General features: G+C 39.3%; 1 protein-coding gene across 1 annotated transcript in view; it reads right to left on the bottom strand.

Moving 5' to 3' along the window:
* MGAT5B (alpha-1,6-mannosylglycoprotein 6-beta-N-acetylglucosaminyltransferase B) overlaps positions 1 to 25,390 on the bottom strand; it is a 3,749,208-nt gene that overhangs the window by 164,076 nt on the left and 3,559,742 nt on the right. Inside the window, exon 14 of the mRNA XM_044089029.1 lies at positions 22,720 to 22,836. Coding sequence (XP_043944964.1) covers positions 22,720 to 22,836 — 117 coding nt within the window. The remainder of the gene's footprint in view (positions 1 to 22,719; positions 22,837 to 25,390) is intronic.

The following is a 25,390-nucleotide window of genomic DNA, read 5'->3' as shown; positions in this document are numbered from 1 at the left end:
CCCCCCCATAGATGCTCGTGATAGTTGGGACCCAAAAGGTTTGGAGTGCACAGCTATATTTTTAAGGGTCCCAGTGGTCGTTAGCCTAGTAAGGACTTTTGAACCTACATGCAATGTTCTGTATGAGCTGTAGCTCATTTAGTAGATATACGAGAAAAAAATCTTATTTTATCGGGATTGCTTTGTTAGGGAAACCTTGCTATTATATAGTAGGGTTTATTCCACTCCTTAGTTACCAGTAGTACAGGTTATGGCTAGCTTTTCTTTCACATCATGTGGAAATGTCTTTATTGGATAAGAGGAGGAGTTATGCATAATCCTTAAGAACAAGGTGGTATCAGTAAGGTACATGCATTATTTTGTAGTCCTTCATCTATTTCATGTTCTGTGTTGTAAACTGATTCCTTGTTAGGTAATTTGCTTTGTATCAGTCATGGTTCTTTCAGATATGCTTACACTGTGGAAAATGTTTATTATTATTACTGTTGATTAATTCACATGTACACAGGACTTCCTCAGACCCAGCCCCTGATGGATCTGTTGCACATGTGCAAAAGAAACAGCACCAGAAACACTAGATCCATGGATATATATTCTTCTATATAAATTGTAGCCAATGTCTATATCTTTTTCTCAGATGTTTGTAAATTGTTTATAGTCATTTTATATATTTCCCCAATTTTAATTCAGTGTCTGTTTTTTCTGTGACCTTATGGCCCGGCTCACATCAGAAAAATAATAAAGCATTCCAACCTGGGCTGACCCTCTAATATACTTATTCCTAATCCTGTCCACCCCCATCACACCCAGTGCAAATCTTAACATCTTTAATTCTGCCACATCCAGCTCAAACTCCTGCCTTTTTGTCAATGCCACCGTCTCCAACCCATATAACATAGCTGGTCTCACTACCCTCTTATAGACCTTCCCTTTCACTCTTACAGGTACTCATCTGTCACAAATCACTCATGGCACTCTTCTCCACCCAATCCATCCTGCCTGTACTGTCTTCTTTACCTCTCTTCCACACTCACCGTTACTCTGAACTACTGACCCCAAGTATTTAAACTCATCCACCTTCGCCACCTCTACTCCCTGCAGTCCTCATCATTCCTCTATCCTCCCTCTCATTCACACACACACATATTCTGTCTTAGTCCTGATGACCTTCATTCCTCTTCTCTCTAGAGCATATCTCCACCTCTCCAGGGTCTCCTCCACCTGTTCCCCACTCTCACTACAGATCACAATGTCATCTGCAAACATCATAGTCAACGGGGACTCCTGCCTGATCTCGTCTGTCAACCTGTCCATCACCATTGCAAATGAGAAAGACCTCAGAGCTGATCCTTGATGTAACCCCACCTCCACTTTAAATGCATCCGTCACTCCCACCGCAGACCTCACCGCTGTCACACTACCCTCGTACATATCCTGTACCACTCTTACATACTTCTCTGACACTCCTGACTTCCAATTACAATACCACAACTCCTCTCTAGGCACCCTGTCATATGCTTTGTCTAAGTCTACAAAAACACAATGCAACTCCTTCCGACATTCTCTGTACTTCTCCATCAACTCTCTCAGAGCAAAGATCGCATCTGTAGTGCTCTTTCCTGGCATGAAACCATACTGCTGATCACTAATCATCACGTCCCTTCTTAACCTAGCTTCCACTACTCTTTCCCATAACTCCATGCTGTGACTGATCAATTTAATCCCTCTGTAGTTACTACAGCTCTGCACATCACCCTTATTCTTAAAAATTGGTACCAAAACACTTTTTCTCCATTCCTCAGGCATCCTCTGACTTTCCAAGATTTCATTAAACAATTTGGATAGAAACTCCACTGCCATTTCACCTAAACACCTCCATGCTTCCACAGGTATGTCATCTGGGCCAACAGCCTTTCCATTCTTCTTTCTCTTCATAGCTATCCTTACTTCCTCCTTGCTAATCCATTGTACTTCATGATTTACTATCCCTACATCATCCAACCTTCTCTCCCTCTCATTCTCTTCATTCATCAACCCCTCAAAGTACTCATTCCATCTCCTCAACACACTCTCCTCGCTTGTGAGTATTTTCCCTCATTATCCTTTATCACCTTTACCTGCTGCACATCTTTCCTAGCTTGGTCCCTCTGTCTAGCCAATCAGTATAGGTCCTTTTCTCCCTCCTTAGTGTCCCAACCTTTCATACAACTCTTCATATGCCTTATCCTTAGCCTTCGCCACCTCTCTCTTTGCCATGCACCTCATCTCCTTATACTCCTGTCTACTTTCTTCATCTCTTTGACAATCCCACTTCTTCTTTGCCAACCTCTTTTTCTGTATACTCTCCTGTATTTCCTCATTCCACCACCATGTCTCCTTGTCATCCTTCCTCTGTCCAGATGTGATATCAAGCACCTTTCTAGCCATGGATCTGTTGATATGATGCATTAATTATAAACCTTTTGGAAAACTTATTCATGTTCAAGATTACCATTTTTGTAAGCCTGCTTACCTGGTTATCAAAATGAAAGATAGATTTATCACTCAGAGACTCCCTATGCTGTGGAATAAAATCCCGGTCCATGTGAGGCAGAGCACCTCGCTGGCTCTGTTCAAGAGAAATCTTGACCTGTGGATGGGAGATCGTAGGTTTACCCCGGGAATCATCTCTGTGTCACTGCTGGACAGAGGCACAACAAACTAATGGGTACAGTATTTTTTCATATAAGGGGTGGCGTAAGCCACAAAACTTTGGGCTAGGCTTATAAATGCCTTAGGGCAGATAGCCTAGTATAAACCTATGAACCTATGAAAATAAATAAAAATAAGATAACTGTAAATTACAAAGATGGAGAATGTTTAGACTCCTATAGTAAAATGATTTGTTTATGGAGAGAAGTCATAACATCATAAAGCTAGAACAAAATGGTAGCAGACGGACATGGAAGATTTTTAGATTGTCCCCAGGTGAGGCAATTTGACCCCTGATTATAGGTCAAGCATCCTTTTCAGGCCTCAATGAGTTTGCATTCTGGCTTTTATATTGAATGGATTCTGTTGTACAAAGCTGTCAATGAGGGGTTTTACTCCTATATAGGCTGCTGCTTCAAAGAAACTGTTGACCACTTGTTCTCCTGTGGAAGAGTGAAAAGGTTTGGGATCACCTTTTGCCCAAATTTCTTCAGTCTTTCATATCTTATCAGCAACCACTGAATATGGAAAACATGGAATAGGAACCATAAACAAAACGATGATCCAATTTCCTTCAAACACTATTAAAACAACAAACAGAAACAAAACAACAAAATGTCTCTCTCTCCTCTACTGCCTCGCTATTCAGTCTTCACAGAGTAAGACTTCACCATCCCACAAATCCTTTATATACAAAACTATATCCCTTAATTATACAATTAAAAAAATGAACTCTTAAAAATATATTACATCCCAATTACAAAACACATTTCCAGTTGCATTCCATATTAAGACCTCTAGGGACAAAGAATTAAATTTCAAGATAAAAATTGATTCATTTTTCCAAAGTTTCTTTTTTATATAATATGCATCAAACAATTCAATATTTATCTGTTCTACAATTGTAGCTTGTAATCCATGTGGATCCCCATTATGATATTTTTGAAAATGCATAGCTATAGGGCTTTCTAATATTCCCTGATACTTTCCTTTACTCTTAAAGCAAAATTTATTTTCATATCTTATTTAGCTTATTTTCTTTGGTGTTTGCCATACTTCCCTTATGCATCTAAGTGTAGATCTTCTTAGGGGTACTTGGTCCATATGCCAGAATGGATGAACATGCGACCTAACAAACCAAAGTTGTAGCAAAATAAGTATCTCTTGTAGATTACAGGCAACAAAAGATATCTTGGCAACCAGGTGAGGACTCTGTCTACTTAACAGATAAAGTCTGATGAGTGAAAACCTTTCTGCCATAGTCACCTGTTTGACTTTTGCCATAAGGTCTGGCAGAAAAAAAGAGTTAAACCCGATGACAGAAGACAGAGACAGTTGTTAAGTAAAGCATGGGGCAGGCTTCCCTTATGAGCACTAGCATGCTGCCTTCTGCTAACATGGACATAAAGAATCTAAAACCACACACATTTCAGCTGCCAGCGGCTGACGCCATTCTTTTTGCTGAGGTTTGTTAGGAGGTGTGACATCAATGTGAAACACGCAAAGGCATATAAAAAACTCATCTGACAGAATGCATCCACCATCAGTTAAAGAATATAACAAGTGTGCAACTCATACTGGGTGGTCTCATCTTGTTCTTGGGTCTTATCACCCTGACATATATCTCTTCAATCTTGCTCAAGTCATGCAGCTTAATGTGTGAACACACAGTGCTTAAGGCAAATAATTACACATTCCAACTAAACCTCAATGAAGCAGTTGTACTGTCAATTTTTAACCATCATCTTCTCATCTTTTATGTATTTAACCAGCAGGTTTTCTTTCACAAACGCTATTATTTAATGCCCGGTCCATATAAAACAAGCTCAGAATGATCATAGTCCTGCTTCATTGTGTTATGCTGACATTTTTTAGTGAGGTATTTCTGGATGAGAAGTCTTTGCCCCAGTTTAGAGATTCTATTCCCTCATGTTTAAAACACTAGGAGGGATAATATCAGTAGAAGTAATGTCATCTGTTTGAAATGTTTCCCCAAGTAAATAGCAGATGTAATGACTCCTATGAGTATATCTTTGAAGCAGAATTGAATTGCAGAGTTCACTCTATCATCCATGTAGTTACTTGGGGTCATTTCAGCAAGAGTTTACAGATGTTCTCATTAGCACAATGTAAAATGTCATGGGATGACTAGTCTTGGGTAATGTTAATGTCTGGATGGTTGAGAAGTCTGTTCCTCTGAATTATGGAAAATGTCAGCTTCAGGAAGGTTACTTCCTCTGTAACTCATTTCCAGTTCTGTTATTTAGATTTCATGTTCCTTCTTGCTCTTGTTACCATGAAATTACTTCCCTCTGCTTCTGAATTTCAAATGTTAGCATTTGGATTTGATAGTCCGTCTCGCTGCTACCACCATGGAATTTCTCGTAAAACCTGACTCACATTTGGCTATGACATGATTCACTTCATACGGGGCTCCTGCCAATCTTTTCATTCAATAACAAGCTGAGCTGTTACATGGATTCCATCAATATGTTTAGTACATTTTGATTCTGTTCAAAAAACTGCTCTTGTTAGATAATGTACACTCATCGGATCAGGCCTGTAACCACATTTTCCCTCGTGGTCTGGATCTGGTTGCTTTAGGTTGTTAGAAAATACAGACTCACCAGGTGTTGCCTATAACTGTGATCCCCATCTTGTGATGGAAAGAAAAAATTAAGGAAAGAAAAATGGTGTTTTGGGCTACTTCATTTTAACTTTTCTTTCAGTCACATGTCAAGGGGCTTGAACTACTTCAGAATCATGGATTTTTTTTTTCACTCTAATAAAATGATACTTTAGCATGAAAACACTAATTAGTTAATGTTGAATTAATAAAGATTCCTTCTTACATGATCCATGGATGCCTACCTTTTATTTTTAACAACATCAGTTCTTATAGAACCGTGGCTTGTCTTGGGACCTGACATTTTTGCTTTCCTATGCTCCTCTTTCATGATTCTCTTTTTTTTTTTTCTTATTTTTAAGAGGTGGCTAGAACTTGGGCATTTCCAAGAGGGATTAGGGCCAACAAATGTCCACACTGCTAGTAAGGGCACAAACACCACTATGGCTGCTTGTATGACAGTCCCCAAGCCTGCTTTCACCATCACTGAGAAATAGCAAAGATGGAGGACTGAATGTGATGGGTTGATGGGGGGGGGGTATCAATGGATGACAGGCATGCTGGGAAAAACACAAAAAGCAAAAGGAAAAGTATAGGTACATCCTTGAAAGAAACAGTGCCTGAGTCATTTGGGAAAACATGCACAGTTAGGATGAAGTTATGCAAAGTATAATAGGATTATAGTGTAATAAAGTTTCTTCAGTGTGTAACTAGGTAAGTAAAGCTGACAAAAATTGTGTGTGTGGGGGGCAATTACCTCAGAAGTGTTTGACAAGGAGGCATATTTCATTTATACTGGTTCATGTATAAATTAGTATTTAAGTGTACTGGTAAGACTGTGAATATTAGTATACAATAGGTTCATAGGTTCATAGGTTCATACTAGGTTATCTGCCCGAGGGCATTTATAAGCCTAGCCCATAGTTTTGTGGCTTACGCCACCCCTTTAGTTTGGAGAAACTATGCCCATTATTTTGCTGTGCCTCTGTCAAGCAGTGACACTGAGGTAACCCCTGGGGTGTATCTGCGATCTCCCATCCATTGGTCAAGATTCCTCTTGAACAAGGCCAGTGAGGTGCTCTGCCTCACATAAACCGGGATTTTGTTCCACAGCATAGGGAGTCTTTGGGTGATGAATCTATCCCTCCAGCACGTCCTATTAATAACCGTGTCAAGGTTTAAGTCTCCGCCCTTGTGGCTCTGAGGGATCTAGATTTTTTGAGATGAAGCATGTTCATCAAATCTGGGTTTGACATGGCCTTGTATGTCAGGCATAGGTCACCTCTGAGCAAGCGGTAAGCAACTGAATATAACTGGAGTTCTTTCAGTCGGGCAGCATAAGACAGTTTTTGAGACCCTGTATCCTTTTGGTGAGGAACTTTTGTGGCCTCTCCAGCTGCCGCAAGTGTCGGGTCAGATACATTCGAATGGGGCATTGTACTCGATCATTGGTCTGATGAGTGATGAGTATAGGAGACTATGACTTCCCTTGATCTAGATGTGAATCCCTTCATGATAAGGTGGGCAATGTAGAAGGTCTTCCTAACTACTTTAGCAATATGAGTGTCGAATGAGAGGCTACTGTCAACCTGGGTTCCCAGGTCCCTAATAACTTCTTCTGTGTTCAGGGGATTGCCACCTATATGGTAGCTAGGGGTAACCTTATTTTTCCCGAAGGGTATGACTATGCATTTCTTGGCATTTAACTTTAGGCCATGGCTCTGGCACCAGTTATCCGTTTCTGTGAGACCCTTCTGAAGGATATCTGTGTCGGATGTGTTTTCAACTACGGCACCCAGTTTGCAGTCATCTGCAAACTTTGTCAGCCATAACCCTCCTGTGTTTGCTTGTACTTCAGAAAAGTAGATGCCAAACAAGAGTGGGCCCAGGACTGAGCCCTGTGGGACACCACTTGTGACAGGCTTTGAGTCTGACATGGCGCCAGCAACTCTGACCCTGTGGGTTCTGTCACTCAGCCAGTTTGCAACCCATCTTGTAATGTATGGGTTTACATTTAAGTTGATGAGTTTTTCAATGATACCCGAGTGAGGTATTGTATCAAAAGCCTTCGCCAGGTCTAGGTAGGCTGTATGGACTGCCTTTCCCTTGTCAATGGCCTTGGTGACTGTTTCGAAAAAATCAACCAAGTTTAGAAGGCATGATCTGCCTTTGACAAAGCCAAACTGGATTGGATCCAAAGTCTGCAAGTTCCCTATGTCTTTATTTATGAGATCCATTATGATCCTCTCCATGGCTTTGCAGATAAGGCTTGTCAAGCTAATGGGACGGTAACTTCCAGGGTCGGTGGAGGCACCGCCTTTGTGGAGTGGGACCACAGTCCCTGGGTACGTATCCGGAGGTGAGACTAAGATTAAACAGCTGTCCTAACTGTGGGTTTAATTCCTCGTTGAGTTCATGGAGCACACAGCCGGGGACACCATCAGGTCCCATGGATGCTGTGTTCTTTGCCTTGGAGAGAGCAGTTCTCACCTGGGCGTTAGAGATGTTTGGGGGGCTACAATCATTTGGTATAGATATCTCTCCTTTAGGGGAGTTTGCACTGAACCTGTCAGCCAGTATGTTGGCAATGTCTGTAGGATCAGTAATCTTCACATCATTTTGAACTAATTCTGAGCATATCTGGGAGTTTCCTCCTAGGTTTCTGACATAGCTAAAGAATGCCTTATGGTTGTCTTTAGAGTCCTTAGCTATTTTTTTCTCAAAATTAGCTTTGGATGATTTTATGAGAGCTCTTAGCTTTTTACTTATAGTGATCAGCGGTGTCTTACCTTTTAAGGATTTTGCTCTATCTTGTAGTAGCTTTCTCCTTTTGTTGTAGAGTTTGTTTATGGCTGGGGTCCACCAGACTGGACGCTTGCCTTTGGTACAAAGAGTCTTTGTTTTGCTTGGGATTACCTGATCCATGCAGCCCTGCAGGTGCTGGTAGAAGGCATTTGTAAGTGATTCAGCGGTTTGAGTAATGTTAACCGCCGGCTCAGGGGCCTTAAAGGAGACCACACTAGTCTTTAGAAGTGTGAAGTCGGCTTTTGAGAAGTTCTTTACTGTGGTCTTTTTCATTTCGGGTGGGGGCGGGATGAGGACCTCCAGCGAGATTAGTTTGTGATCAGATCTCACCAGTGAGGGGTATACTTCTGGCGTTGAACATTGTGCTCCCATGTCCGTGATACTTTAATAAGGTGGCAAATAATGTGGCTATCAGTATACAGGGTTCATTCCTAGGAGTTTCAAGGCAATTTATTCATGCAATAATCAACATAGGTTCATAGATTAGTACTAAGCTAACTGTCCTTGTGAGCCATTTTAAGCCTAGCCAATTATCCCTTGTGAGACTCAAACCCTGCACCTTGTGTTTGTAAGGCAAACACTTTAACCATTAGGCCACCCTCCCAGGGACAGATTCTCAGTACCCAGCCTCAAGCTGTGCCCTTCCCCCTTGTCAATAAGGCCTAGGCCAGTTAGTCCTAGTTTAAATTTAAGGGTAGCTGCCTGTGTTTTATCTGAAGTATGATAGTGCACTGCACTGCTTAACCTGCATGGGCATCTTATTCCAGAGATGAGACAGTGCTGCAAGTTGAATCTATCTCCACACAACCTTCTAGTTATCTCCTAGTTAAGAGCTGGGTCCATGTTTCTGGTGTTTGCCAAGTTCACAGACTTGTATAGATATAGTAAATCAAGCACAATAGAGCTTATAATGGAATCGTAGGAAAGGTACAGATATTAGTTACTGTAGTTTGTTGATTTTCTGACTACACTTTCCAAATGATAAAAGGAGAAAGAACTGTCAACCTAACTACTTAGGTCCTTGACTATATTTTGTTTAAATACTAGAGTATTGCCAATATTATATGCTGAGGTACAGTTTGTATCAATCAAAATGATGTTACACTTTTTTATATTTAACTTGAGCCCATTTTCAATACACCAGGTATCCACTAGGGTAAGTTTGTTTTGAAAGTTATAAGTATAATGGGGTGGTGTCTTGACAAAATCAGTTTGCAGACAAGTGCAAAAACAGTTAACCATAGGTCTTGGCCCTAACTTTGGAGATCACAGAACTAAGTGCCAAAAAGGAGGGGTCCTAGTATACAGCCCTGAGGTATTCTAGACAGAGTCATACTTTCAGATGAGGCACTTACTATACAGACTGTGTGTCTTCTGTCTTTCAGTCAGTCTGCTATCCTACCTTATGACAGAAGTATCCATAATATAAGCACTTAACTTACTTGCAATGATTGCATGGGGAAGGTTGTCAAAATATTTGGTTAGGTCAAGATATGGTTGTGAAAACAGAATGATCGCCATCAGTGGAATGTGTGATGCTCTGGAGGAATTTAACTAGATTTAATAGGCAGAATCTCTCTTTCATGGAGCTGTATACTTGAAGGTCTACCCTAATAAAATGTTTGATATCATAAAGGATGAGTTTAGTTATGATATACAACATATGTCTGCAGATGAGCTGTTAAGGCTGAAGGGTCTATAATTATCAGCAACAGTGACAGAACTAATCCTTGATGAGAGGTTATCACCACTGCGGTACTCCATAATTTGGCAACAAATCCTCTGGCTAAACATAGCTGTACAGTATCAGGCTATGAGGTGGAAGCTTGTTTTATTTATAGTAATCTGGAGATTTAGGAGTACTGGTTGTGGGTATCTGGATAAAGCTGGAATCATGGGTAAGAAATGACAGAGAAGTTGTTTGTAACAGACTAGAAAATAAGTCAATACAGTATCAAAAAAGTTGTTTGAGCATAAGATCTATCATTTAAGAGACACTGTGCTGCACAGAGCTGGAATATGGTCAAATGGGGCCCTATGCAAGGGATGGATTGACAACCACCACCACAAGTCCCCGACATCAGCATCCCATACCCATAGAGCCACCCACAGCAGCTCCCACCCCACACAGCTATTCCAGGGTCCCATTACTTTACTATTTCAACCTACCATAAATACTGCTAAGACCTCTCAGTGTACACACTATTTCCTTCTACAGTCACTACAGACATTTATATTTAATTTTATAGTACAAACACTGACAGCCATTTAATAAGCAAAACAATACAGTCTCACATTGAAAACAGGCTTAGCATGAACAACAGTAAACTTCTTTGCTCTTGAAACTCACATTCATTGAAACTCATATTCACAGAAAATGCATCTGGCCAGTGGCAGCTTAACTTTACCTTTGAAATGTTTTCAATCCATAGGCCCCTTGCACACATTTTTAAGATCATGCATACATGCATCTGTTCTTTGACTCACCTTCCTGCTTGTATTAAATTGTATTCCTTGTATAATACAGCACCAGTTGTCAGAGTGTTTTAAATTTGTAGTTTCAAACATTTTTCCAGTAAGCAAATCCACTGAGCCACTGCTACTGAGCTTTTTGACTAAGTTAAGATATTAAAAAGGGGTGTGTTTCTTACAGTTCTGATGAAGTCTCAATATGTAAGATGAAAGTACTAAACTGTTTTTTTTCTTTTTTTTACGAATGTTTGTATATTACACTGTATTATATTGAGTTTCCAGTCTGCGTTTTTGTTGGCCTGAAGTGTTTTGATGATATCTCTAGTAAGCAATGAAACAAAGCTACCCATTTCAGACAATTCAACCATAGAAGGCCACTCAAACTTCTGTCATTACAATCCATCACTATCAGTTAATATGCACAATCTTTGTAGAAGTAAAAGTTATCTGAATAATTCTACATTAAAGAGAACTGTAACTAATGAAGAGGTTGCTACTGGCAAATAACTGCATTTTAGTATTTCAGCTACAAATTCAGAATGTATTGCCTATGTTACATTAACAAAATAAATGGTGTGTTGGTAATATTACAATAGGGGATGATAGGTGATGACTGGCAAATCGACAAGAGGTTCATGATTACCAGGCATCTCATCCAAAGGAGGACACCCTCAGGAATGCAACACTCCCATCCTCCTTTATGTTGCACAGTAGTGTCACCAATCAATCTACCTGTAGTGGGAAGAGAACACACCACCTTCTGCACCAAAAGAGAGTGCCTTACCTGTTACCTGCATCACTGATACTAAACAACACAGCTTTGAAACTCTATGCATGACACTGACAGACTCCTTAGTGATTAACAAAAATAAATGAGACCTGGTAGGTGGTGTGGAAGTTTACATACCTAAGTGACTCTGAATTGCTTGGCTATGTAAACTTACACTGCTGGAGGAAACAACAAATGCTATCAGAAGGCAGTGGCTACCCCTTCACCATCATGGAAACAGTTAGTTCACAGAAGACATGTGGTGGAAACTGTTTTACCATGTGGATGGGCATGAATGATTGTGTGTGTGTGTGTGTGTGTGTGTGTGTGTGTGTGTGTGTGTGTATATATGTGTGTTTGTATCTTTGTTGAGGGTTGCACTACTGGGGTTGGGTAGAGAATTGCAAGCATATGTGTGCATGTGTAAATGTCTGTGTTGGGGCATGCATATCTGTGAGTGTGACTGACTTGGAGTGGGAGGAGGCTGTTTCATGTGTTGGTGTGTGTGTGTGTGTGTGTGTGTGTGTGTGTGTGTGTGTGTGTGTGTGTGTGTGTGTGTGCGCGTGTGTGTGTGTGAGAATGTAAGTGGGTGACTGGATGCCTTTTCTAATGTAATCCATGGACTGCAGTCAAAATATTACTGCTGTTGGGTCTAACAATGCTGGCATTAGCTAGAGTATGATTCACAGACATGCTAATGAGCTCATTCTCATTATGGGCATAGTGGTCTCTGAATTGCAGTTTTGCCCTGTATGTAAAATGCCCTACTTACATCCTGCCTATACTTCCTTAAGCTGAGGGTTTGACTCAGCAGAGTCACTTAACTAGACAGTGCCCCTAACTGGAGCATTACGCACACACACAGACACAAACCTCTCTCCATTTCCTCTAAAGGAAAGAACAGCTTAGTTGAGCATTCACCAGAACATGCTGCATTTATCTATCTGTAGCTCCCCTGATCCTTCTACTACTTAAATCTCACAAGCAAGATTTGGCAACGACGTCTTCATGACTTTAGGACAACACTGTGAGATATGGACGTTCTCCCAAAGGTCCTAATGCTTGATGTGTTTATGGAAGGCTCTTTGCAGGTTTTTTTTACTTACCAATATATATATATATATATATATATATATATATATATATATTATATGTGTGTGTGTGTGTGTGTGTGTATATGTGTGTATATATAATATATATATATATATTTTTTTTTTTTTATAGCAAAGCTGGGTCCCTACATAGCTGCCTAGGTTACCTAGTACTAGACCCAGCTCTACTGCTGTGGAAGAAAATTACTGAACATTCAACTGACTAGCGGTATCATAAGTAGCATATGAAAGCAAGCAGGGGAGGGACATGTATATCTGTGTGTTCAAAGTGATTTTAAAGTGTAAAGACAGAGAGAAAAGGGTACTGACTGGAGTTTTAGGCAGGGGGATTCTTAGCATAAAGAAGTACCTCTGAAAATGCAATCATATGTCACAAACCAACATGACAAAGGACAAAATCAGAAAACTTCTCAAGTTAGAAATCTTGTGAGATCTCATTTACAGACAAAAGTGGTGAAATGTGTACAACAATCAAGGAAATTATGTAAATTTTGGAAGATTTTGGCAGACCAAATGGTTGCAAAAGTAAGCTTGGAATCCGCTGGTAGGGAAGGCTCTGATAAGATAGTTTTCAGTGTAGTCCAGGCGTATTTGCTGAAAGCAATTTTTTAGAAGCTAAAAAGATTATGACTAAAATGTGTTTTTCCTGAGAAGCTTAGATAGCAAGTACGGCAAACGATACTGAAAGGACTTTTCAAGGCGGTTACCAGTTTGGTACTGTAGCAGAAGAGCAGGCAGGCGAGGGGAACAGTTTATGGAGTTAAATGTAGACGTGGCCATGACAGCTCTTACTGGGCTGATAAAGTGGAGAGAATGAACAATTGAATTCTACCAGTTCTACAGGTGCGACAGAGATTAACCTGTATAGAGTGCAAGGAGGACAATGTGATTTGGGCTGTTTTTAGCTAAAAGTATTCATATTTGAAATCTCCTTGACTTCCTTTATGAATACCAAATGTGGTGAAGGGGTGTTCAGTTTTTGAACTAGTTATTAAAATAAAAAGTACTGCCAATTCCTGTGGTATAGAAGGGTAAAGCCCTGACTACTGCCCAGGAGGCCAGAGGTTTTTGCTCACTGCAATCCACCAACATAGCATCTTTCCATGGTGTTTAAAAACAAAATATCCTTTGTAGCCAGAAATGCAAATTTATCTACCTGGATAACAGCATACAAGGAGAAAACAAAATGCCATTTTATTCACTGGATTACAATGTGTTGGTGCGTTTTAACAAAATTAACACACAGTAGATACCAAAAATTTCTGTCAGTCTACTTTTATAAATTCCTTTTAATGTTAGAACAGTGGCATCTATAATACATCCATAATACATAAAATAATGTTGTAAAATGACAGTTTATTAATCTATCACATCTAATTATTATTTATCTTGCTAGTAGCTCAGATTTTGCTTGGTGTGTATATTGATAAAAGTTAAGCTAGGGGAATTTTAGAAGTTGTGGTTTATGACATAACCTGTCCTTCACAATGGAAATATTTTAGCAATCCCATTGACACTCATACTGGCAAATATTAGAAGGTGATTAGGAAGTAGTTGATATTTAGGGCAGAGCTCCTAAATTTGCTGACAAAAGGTCTCCTGATTTGAAAAGGATGTTAAAACATAATGATTTTGAATTAGTCACAGATAAAGCCAAGTAGCTATAGGGTACCTTTCACTGTGGTTTCTAGAATTATTGTAAATATTCTGATGTGGGATCCTTTTTGAACTTAGATTATCTTAACATAACCTAAGATAGAATGGCCTGTTTCATGTGTAATACCAATGAGTCATTTTTTTGCATAAATTCAATGGCTGTAACAAAATCTACTTGGGAAAGACTATATGGAAGATTAAACAGCACATCTGTAAAGATTTACATACCAGTAAATCCCAGAATGTGGACACAAATTTATTTACCCTAGGTATTTTTTTTTCAATTGATATAGTGAGACTGGGAAATTCTGAGTGGGGCAACACAGGTCCTTGAATACAAGGACCTTTTTAGCAAATTAGCTTAAATGCTGAAATCCCACCCTGGTTTGAATGAAAATATAAGAACATAATGTTAAACGTAATAAGTATTTTTGTCTTTAGAAACAGGTTGGTGATTCTCTCCTGGGGCTGAGTAGGTTTTTTTTCTTATTTTTCATGCTCTTAAAATGTAATAAGTATGTTTGTCTTTAGAAGGAGAAGTAGCAGTGAGTTCTATATTTTACCGAAAAGTATTCTTAACTGGGACAGCATTGTTATTCTTAAATGTGTTCAGTTACATTGTTATTACTAGTTCAATTTATATTTTGTAAATGTTGTGTGTCTTTAACATGTTCATTGTCGGTCAATGTATTTGATGATTAGACAAGGTCCAGTATTTAAATGTTCCCTTATATTATATGAGTTGTTCTAAAGAAGCCTCCTTTGTATAGTGAAATAAAGCACTTAATATTTATTTAATGAACTGTTTTCAGTATTTTCCTAAGTGGTATACCCTTGGCTATGTAGCCTGATTTACAGCTGATAGGGTCTAAAAAAGGCCTGTTCATTTATTCACTTAAATGTTTGCCAAATTAATTGACAATAAATGAGGCTTGGCAACAAGCCAAGTTGTCCTGGGACATCTTCAAGGGGTGTTAGGTGGATATTAATGGGAGGTCAATGGGTTGGGGAGGTGAAAGGGTTAAACGGTGGGAGGGATGATTGGAAGGAAATGAGATAAGGGTGGGAGGTGCTTAAGGGATTTAGATGAGTGTAGCTGGGTAAGTAATCACATTTTGGCGTGAACTTGCTCTACTGCAGGTTCATGTCCTGACGACCAGTACGTTGTGTGGTCAGGTAGGCCTTGGTTTGGTGGTGGGCATGAGGAGGTGAGTACCTAGGGTGGATTTCATTGAATGTTTAATTTCTTAGTATGTAAGGTTGCAGTTACTTTTAATTTGACTGTTTAGAAGAAATTTGTTCATGGGGCTGACATATTAATACCCAGCTTCTCTAAAGTTACCTTATCTGTAAAGCGTGGTTAAAGGGGTTTTTAGTCGACTGGGTGTTTTGCTAATCTTTTCAGAATATTATAAATGCTTTGCGTTTTGCTCCACTTTTCTCTGTCTTACTATACATTTAGTGTAATTAGTAATGCAAACGTAGTAGTACCATAACAGCAGTGCTTTTTCCTATTTTCCGTCATTCCTCTGCTTTGGCTGTCCTGCCTGGCTGTATGATGTTCCTTTGTCATCCTTCCTGGTGGTTTGTTGGCTGCTCTGACAAAGAGATTGGGTGGGCAGGGCCTTGCATGGGTTGCTGTGCAGGATGGAAAGCGTGATGGTTGGCTGCTGCACATGTGCATTGAGCAAAGGTGCCAGTGAAGGGGGTGAGGGAATGTTTGACGGCCTGCCATTGTGGAATCTTTCCAGGGAAGGTGCAGTGAGGCCTGGCTGCTTGGCGGTGTTGAGTACATGACTGTTGGTTCTGGTGTTGCGGCCAGGCACAGGTAATACAAAAAAAAATGGCAGACAGTCAGCGACAATCTATTTGTTCAAGTCGTTGTGGTCTGCCTTGTGTGTGGTTGGCTCCTCGTGCCTCTCTGCTGCCTGGATTTTCCAGAGGTGTCTGGATGTTGCTTCACATTTTGGTCTGTTCTTCATGGTGAGTAGGGCTTGGGCCGCAGCACATGTGTCGGACGGATGAGATGGTTTTTCATTGGGGGTCTGTATGTTGTTTTGTGGTTTTTGGTCCATTTCTGTTGTGGTTGTTTCTAGGTATTTATGGCGCAGTTTGCTTTGGCAGGCTACAGTGTCTGGCTTGAGTTGTCCTTTTCGTGCTTCTAGTATTTGTTTTCATGCTACGATTAGAAAATAAAAGCAGCAAAAAAAAAAAAAAAAAAAAACGGGAAGCTGAAGTATTCCACAGAACAGTATAAAGTATCTAAAAGAAGAATCAGTTAACATTAAATTTAGTAGTTTTCTATTGTATTGTCAGTTTAAGAATTAATGCTACTGCATATGTTTTAATATCTGGTAACTCAGTCTCCAGAGTCTTATATTTTGTTGGCAATTCTTGGTTTTGTTTAGATATTCTAAATTATACTTCTGATCCTCATATTATCTTTGCTTGGTATTAAATGTGTATTGTATTTTATATTTCAGATAGCAAAATTATTTTAACATTAATGTATCTTGTTGTGGTCTGTGGGGCAGCATTTTCGGAGCGGTTGTTATTTGTTGCCGTGCATGAGCAGTTACAGCGGCAGCTGCTCTGTGTTTGTGTTGAGGGTGTTGTGGGGGTTCCATGTCTCGGATCAGTCCCATGCCTCTCAGCTGTGTGAATTTCAGCAGTGAGTCCAGTTTCTGATTCCTGCTTTGGTGCATGTTCACGAAATTGTAAAAATAATAAAAAAAAAATATATAGACAAATGAAACACTAAAAATAACAAATTCAGTATTAAAAGATTGGGGTTGTTTTACCTATAATGTATACAGAACAAATTGAGTTTGGAGGTAAAGGCAATCTTCATCACAGTTGCAAGAAGACTGGTACAGGCAATCTCTGCTGTGTGCCTTCTTTATCGGAATGCCTGCCGTATTTCAGCAGTCAGTATTCCCCTCCCCTCCCCTCAACCTGTTAGTGTTACACACGTAACATTTGTTGATAGAAATTCAGATCCCCAATTAAATAAGTCTACTGACCATTACTGTGTCTTATTAGCTATTGCAGTTATCGTAGGTGCAGGCTACAACAAGTGGGGAACTGTACATTGAAGTCTGTGAACCCCTTATTTTACCAAGTACTCCCTGCACATGCTTCCTGCAGTAGTAACATTCATTTGTGAGAGCAGTATGCCTTTTAGGGGAGTGGAGCCAGCAGAAGGCGTGGTTTGCATGCAATAGGAAAAGATAAAAAGGCTGTATAATCTGTCTCTCACAGGAATTGGTCATTTTTGTTTGCAAACAAGTAAATTCATAATGGGACTGTAAATGAATTATAAGACACCTATTTATTTTAAAAGACTTAAAGGATGCTACACTTAAGAAAGAAGTTTTAAAAACAGGCTACACTTAGCAACAGGGAATATACAGCTTCATTTTTCTTCTATAAGAATTCATGTATTTATTTATTTACTTTTTTTTTTTCCTTAGATTTGGCTAACTGGAAGGTGGACTGGTCCAAAGACATTTCTAATGTACATCTCGGGTCACAGAGTAATGACATATGCAGATAATTTGCATTCAAAAGTGTTAGAATTATTTCATTAAAGTGTAATGATTTACATGCATCTCATTTGATATTAATGCACTTTTAGTAAAAGCATTTCTGCAAATATATATTGAAAAAAAAAAAAAAGTACATTTTGAGTTTCGAACTTCGAATCTTTCAGAGGGGGTATGTTAAGAAAATCCTGTTGTGATGGCAATTTATAAGCCATAAGAGTAGTGCTTGGTATGTTTGCTGGAAAGGGAGGTTCCCTTGTGGATGTGGTTTTAGGTGGGGGCCATTGTCAGATGGGTGAAGCACTTTTCCTTTCATAGTATTTGCTTCTCTGGACCCCTGTCTAGCAGGGCAACTGACGTGATCCCCGGGGGAATTTCCTATCTCGCATCCAGTCACCAAGGTTCCTTTGAAGAGGGCCAAAGAGGTGCTCTGCTTGACATGTATAGGCAGTCTATTCCAGAGTATGGTGAGTCTCAGGGTCAGGAACCTATCCCTCCAGCATGTTTTGTTCATGGTGATAACAAGGTTTAGATCCCTGGAGCATGTGGCGCTGAAGAATTGGGTTTTCTTTAGGTCTAGCATGTTCAACAGCTTTGGTGGTCTGGAATTGTAAAGTTAACTGGTTTGGGGATAGGGACAGGGTCCCTTCCGGTGTGGGGTTTACTTTTAATATATTCCACTGGTAATTAAATTTATCTTGGGTATTTGACAGGGTCACAGGAAGCATTGCTTCAGTTATGGTTGCTTTGTCATAGATGGGAATGTCAGTGGTACATTTCCTTCCCAGGTTGGCAGGATAGGTTATCCGTGAAGATATTTTTGAATGTTTTATGTATTTCGGATGTTTTACATGTTTTTTTCTTTCTTCAGATGGGGTCTTGGAACACTGTGGCTGTAGTTTGGAATAGGTGGGTACAATGTGGAGCCTTGCCATTCCTATTAGAGGGTTTAATTTTGTCCTTTTCTTTGCAGATGATGGTGTGCCGAGTTCCAGTGGTGAGAAGCAGTGAGTTCACAGATGATCATGCTTAGGTGTTGAAAGGCAAGCACAGTGATCTGGAAGAACTCGTGGCTGTCCAGGGTGATGAAGCATAATCAACTTTTGTTCACTCTAGTATAAGTATTAATGTTTTATGACCTCGTCTGATTTGTGATACAGGATAATGTACAATACATGGTAGAATTAAGAGTTCTATTATTCAGACATCGGATGCAGTGGGGCAATGGTTGTCATTTCACAGCTAGAGGTTCTCCAATTCGATTCTTGGGGGGGGGGGGGGGCAGTTGTATGGGCTTTGCATGCCCTCCTTGCATTTGTGTGGTTTTCGCCAGGTACTCCTTTGTTTTCATTCCATGCTGCTAAATTGCTAGTTACTTAATATTGGCTATATATTTGTACGGGAAGACATACAGATCACATACATTAGAAGGTCTTCATAGTGAGAATGGTTTTGCTGCATGTTTAAATTTGGATGCATGTTTAAATGGATGTCCTGATCACTTGGGTGGGCACATTGAGGTCACGGAGTGCTGAGTGAGTAACAGCTTATGGACTGGGCCTGTTATGGAATAGTGGCTCTTTATTTACCATGGGCATCCATGAAATTGCTAACATAGGTGTAGCGGAACTTTCTGAGGTGATGCTTGAGGGAACACTAACTTATCACAAGGGAATGGTGGGCATTAAGGTCTTGCTTTAGGTGTCATAAGTTTACAGGTTTTCTTTCCGGAATGGTGCATGATAACATGTAGGTAATCCACTTTAATATTTGGTCATTAGTCACACAGGTGTTAAGGAGATGTGAAGTTAATTATGGCTAGGGGTTCATTATGTTGAAGGGTTGGGATAGGTTTGTTGTAGGAGATTGATGGTCATTGGTTCATGGTGGAACACGCAGGGCAAGCGCTGAGTAATTGGGTCAAGTTGTGAGCTACGTGAGTGTCCTTGCATGGAAGTGTGGTTTGATTTACTGTACTTGAAGGAAAGAAAGATATGGTTTGATTTCTACATGCGGGATGGGGATGGAATGTCACTAATCTTCTTTTGACCATGCGGAATAGGGCATTTTCATTCTGGCATAATCTGGTTTTGACTATGGCATAGGGCATTTTCAGTTTGGTATATTGTTGGTGGAATTCAAGGGTATTGATAGAGCAAAGAGGGGTCAGACTGCTAAAGCCATCATGGGGTTTAGGTGCCTTACTGTTGATATTTATTTATTTATTTATTTTATTTTTATTTTAATTTTGTTTACCAGGATGGTCCGACTGGACGAGGTCCATTTACAGCGGAGGCCCGAGGAGAAAAGCTCTACTTAAATTAAAACATATTTACAGCAATATACATATTATACAAAGTGTAGGAAGTAGTATTTTTTTATGCTAGTAGCATCTAGAAAGAAGTGAAAAGAAAGAAAAAACAGTACAGACAATTCCAATCACTAAAATATTTACATATGTACATTCTGTTTGCAGTGAGAGACAGATTTTAACAGGTACATGTTTTTCCATGGATAACATTTGGAGCAAACAGGCTTACTGGGACATGTACAAAAGAGGTAGGAGAAAGTTGTAGAGGTACCAGATTTTTGGACTATGTAATACATGGACAGAGCCAAGAACTTGTGGTATTAGATGCAGAAGTCACAGATGGAGGGAGATTATTCCAAGATTTAGCTATAATGTGTGAAAAGAGAGATTTGCCGGCTGTGTTGTTAGCTGAAGTAATAGTGAGGAGTGATTTGTTGGCAGAGCGGAGTGGACAATTTGGAGTGTAGTTGGTCAGTAACTGCCCTAGAGTGGGAATTTTGTCAGGTTGTTTTAGGTTGTTGTATGATATAACAAGTTGGTGATATAGTGGTAACTGTGGCAGTTCAAGTCATTGAAGTTGCCTAAGAGGTATGCAGTGATGCGTTCTAAATGGGGAGTTTTTGGCAAACTTGACAATTTTGTTATAACAGGGCTCAAGTTTGTCTAGGTCAGATTTCCTAACATAAGTGAGACTTGGGGCTGCATACATTAGTGTAGAAAGAAGGTGGGTTTGAGCTAGGGTGACTCTAGCCTGATTAGATAGAAAGTTTGTTTGCCTCTATAAGGAACCCATTTTTTTGTGCAACATTTTTATAGTTTGAGAGATATGGATGTCAAAGTGGAGGTTGTTGTCTATTTCAATGCCAAGGAGCTTGGTGTGGAGAGAGGGAGAAATGACAGTACCATTATTGGAGGAGATAGAAAAGGAGAGTGGAGTGTTTTTTGACTTGTCTGGGGTGAATAGTAGTAGTTTAGTTTTGTTAGGATTTAGAATGAGTTGAATATTAGTGATCCATCTTTCTACTGAGATGAATGATTCCTGGCTGAGGTGCTGTAGGGAGGTCAGGGATGGGGCTGAGCATATTAGGGTGGAATCATCTGCGTACTGGATTAGTGAGGCCTGCAGGGTACATGTATGTAGGTTATTGGTAAAAATAGAGAAGAGTAGTGGTCCTAATATGGAGCCTTGGGGTACACCATTGGTGGTTGGGAGCACAGGAGATAAAGCTCCTTGCCACTGGACAGCTTGTTGTCGTTCTGATAGGTAATTTTTAAACCAAGCAATAGTGTTGGAGGTGAAGGTTAAGGAGGTTAGGGTATCTATTAGTATGGAGTGAGAGACCATATCGAATGCTTTGGTCGAGGAATATGGCAGATACAAATCTGTTGTTATTCCTATGCTGGTTAACCAGGTCTGTAAAGGAGAGAAGAGCGGTGGTTGTACTGTGGTGTTGGTGGAAACCATGTTGTGTAGGTGAGGGGAGATTGTTTAAGTTTAGGAAATGCATGACTTGAGAGTGTATGCATTTTTCTAGTATATTTGATAAAGGCGACAGTATGGCAATGGGTCGGTAGTTTGAGAAATCGTAAGAGGTTCCTCCCTTATGAAGGGGAATGATATAGGAGACTTTCCACAGATGAGGGATATATGATTCCTGTATACAGCGATTGATAAGGATTGAGACTGGGTAGGCTATGCAGTTGGCCACCATTTTTAGGAAATGTGCTGGTAGCCCATCTGCTGCGAGAGTAGTGGGTTTCATGGGTAGTTGGTGTTGGCAAGGCGGTTGTTAAATGGCATTTTGAAGTTTTTCAGGTTCGGCATGTCTTTGGGCAAGTAAAAGGAATTGGTTGGGAAGGGTGATAAGCAATTAATTTTATTTTGGTGGTTGGGGTTGAGTATTCTTGCTCCAGTAGCAAATGATGCTTTGGTAAGCATTAGGTAACTGACAGGGGCTGGCAATGTCCTGGTAATTATGGCACACCGAATGATGTTTGGCCTTATCCCCTAAGGGTGGTTAGCTGATGGAAGTTGGTGGTGAGGGGGAACAGCCTGGTCAGGCTGGTGTCGGAGAAGAGGGACAGGCTTGCCCTTTTCTGTTCCCCCTCTGGTGTCTGGTGGTGCATTTCAAGGAGTTCTTGTTGAATAGATAACCTAGCGGAGGTAAGGATGCTGCTTATTTGGTTGGTAGGTAATTCAGTGAATTGTTTATGAAGCTTCATAAGTAAAGTAAGTGAGCAAAGGTATGGATGCTGCTTACTGGGTCTGATGAGCAGGTACGCTGTCCTGATTAACATTATAAGGATACAAGTGAGCAAATGTATGGGTGCTGCTTACTGGGGCAGGATGAGCAGGTACGCTGTCCTGATTAACACAGCAAAGATGTTTATACTGTGTTTAGAATTGACTACACCATGTTCAGTTGTATTTAACAAATTTTGGTAATCAAAGTTATGTTATGAAAGTTTTAATAAAGGTTGTCAAATGTCATTCGGTGTGTTGTGTTTATTGAAGGGGATTGAGACAAGTATACGATTATAACAAAATTAATCAGTTCTTATCTTAGAATGAGATGTCAACAGTAAAAAAGGAAGAATTTGCCAGGTGATATTCTAACTCTACTACATTATATTTGTATGCCATTACTGGAGTAGCATTTTCAGTTTCACCCAAAGTATCTAGTTAATTTTTACCAGGACAAAAAATATTTCTGGTAACTAAGCTGCGTTACCTGAGTTCTCATGATAGATTTGATTGTGGTTTCAATTTCCTCTGAGTTGTTGTAATCTACAGTCCAGACATGGGGCTTTCCAATAAAAGTCTCAGCATATGGATGTTGGGAGGACACCTAGAAAAAAAAAAAGGAAAAATTTCATTAGTGAAATGCATAATTTTACTTGGTACAGCTATATTAGTAACCTAACATGGAAATTAGACAGGAAGCAGAGTTTGTAATAGGTGGACTGAAAATATTATCCCTCAGAAAATTCTTTGTAAAACTTAAGTCATTATATATGGATAAAGGGACACGGTGTCAGAATATATGTATACTTCACGAATAAAAGTCAGTGATTCATGCTTTATTCAGTAATGAGTCCTAACATTTGTTTTAGTAAAGTATGGCAATAAAACTTTATTTAGTTTGTGTAAGTTACTACAAATTTCCTCTTATTTACTTGTTTTATTTACAGTAAAATCATAAGTGTTATCTTTTCTACAGCAATACCCAATATTCATCAGTGTTTATAGCTAAATGATTTCAGCTTATGCATTCTCTATTAATATCCAATATTCACAACTGATGTATCTAAAAAATCCTGTTCCTCTATGCAGAAAACAAGAACAGCAGCTATTTCAGTCCTATGATGAACCAACTCTCTGTGATCCCCAAACTGTAAATGTAAATAATTACTGAAAGTACACAAATGTGGAAGAATTTTCTACCAGCTGTTCAAGGCCACCACTCTTGAGCTTTCTTTCAAATCTTTCAGCAAATAATTTATCGACAAGATTATGCCATGCTCCTGTGTCATAACAAAGCTAACCTCTGTGAATGATATGTACACCATGCCAGTTTATCTGCCTTCTCTCATTCACACAAATGTATTCCATATAACTCCATTTTCTTTAATCAGCCATCCTTCCTTAGGAATTCATTACAATTATACCTTCTCTATCAAACTTACAGTCAAAATGAATCTATACAATTCATACAAATGTTCTTATTTATGCCTTCTTTTTTATCCTATTCCATGGTGTTGTCTTAGGCTACAACATGGGAAGGCCTACTTTCCTTCTACTAAAAACCTTATTGGTTGCAGAAAAGGATTTAGACAACTGAAATATTATCATTCTCAAGATGATGTCACTGTAGCATTGGAAGATTTCACTTTGCATCCCAAATGAAATAGAGGAAAAAAATTTTCTAGCAAGGATAAAAGTACCCCAAAGAGACAAATGCCTCTAGATGCCTTTAGAGCTAAAGTCAAATAACAAAGCCAAGTGAGTAATGCAGCTAAAATGAAGCTCAACTAAACAAACAGCAGGACAGAAAAAGAAAGAAGTCCAAATGGCAACTCAAATCACCATACTTTAATATAAAAATGTTTTAAATATATATAATATACAACCTTTGGAGTATGACTCTTTCTCCGTTACTAAAAACATACATATGTGCATATGCATTGAGTGTTTTAACATTTTTATAGTAAGACATGTGGTCTGAGGCTCCCTTGGAACTTTTTTTCTTTTCATGCTGATGTCTCAACTTCAGTACAGGGATATGATTTTCAAGGAATGAAAGAACACAAAATGCTCCAGTCTAATTTAATAATTTATTCATGACAAAACAGTATGTAGGTTGGTAACAAAAGATGCTAAAGCAATTTATTTTATGAAAGAGCAAGCCATTTTAGCATGTCATGAAAAAGGATTAAGTAAAGTGATCAAAAAGACTGCAGGTTCTTCCTATGTGTCAACTAATAAAACTTCTTTCTTCCTTGATCATGTACTTTTTTGCAGATCATAACTATCTCAACTATTTTAGATAGCTCATTTCATATATGTATAGAGGTTTATGTTCTGATGCCTCTTTTTTTAATGGACATACCAATGTTTGTACTTACATCAGCCCTTTCAAGAGACTGTTACCATGTGTAATGAAAACTACTGTACAAATCAGAGAGAAACTTGGCTTGGATGCAAGATTATTTACTTTCTTCCTTCCACACTTGTAAATGCAAAGCTGACAGCTTACATTCTGACATTTAGAGATGTTGTCTCATAACCTCCACCACTGTCTCCAATTAATGTACAATGGATGGGCTAGTATGCTTAAAGGAGAACTGCACCTACAGACTAAAAAAAAGATTTCATCATGGTTTGGTGTTGCCTACATGTTAGCACCAATCTGGGACTACTTACAGGTTTAAAATATTTTATACATAATTTCTGAGTCTGGCCACATGGGGTCTAGCATCTTGAAGTTATCTTGATTGTTTAGTCTGCTTCTAAGTATCCCACAATACAGTGCTCATCTGTAAAAAAATATATCACGCAGGCCTCTTTTTTCCTAAAGCTCCTGTCACTGCATTGATTTTACATGCATACACTGCTGTCTTTCAGTCAGATAGTTTTATGTGACATTTCATTTCATTCAATGACTACTTAAAACACAAACAGTGCAAATGCCACAGAACAGACTTTGAAAGTGCTTTTTACTGCTGCTGCTTTTTAAAATGGCTAAATTGCAGTCTTTTGTGAAGCCTGAATTGTACTACTTAGACTCATCTCCCATCTCCCTTCACACCTAACTTCCCTAGCTGTCAAAGTGAAGGGTAATTTGAGCTACCTACCATGATTGACAGCTCACAGCAGAAGACTTGACTCATGTATTGTTTCCA

Source organism: Protopterus annectens, chromosome 12.part0 (genome assembly GCF_019279795.1).
Source record: "Protopterus annectens isolate FY-2018-M chromosome 12.part0, PAN1.0, whole genome shotgun sequence".
Classification (NCBI taxonomy): Eukaryota; Metazoa; Chordata; order Ceratodontiformes; family Protopteridae; genus Protopterus; species Protopterus annectens.
Note: the sequence above shows the minus strand (reverse complement) of the source record. Positions and strands in the feature narration are given on the sequence as shown.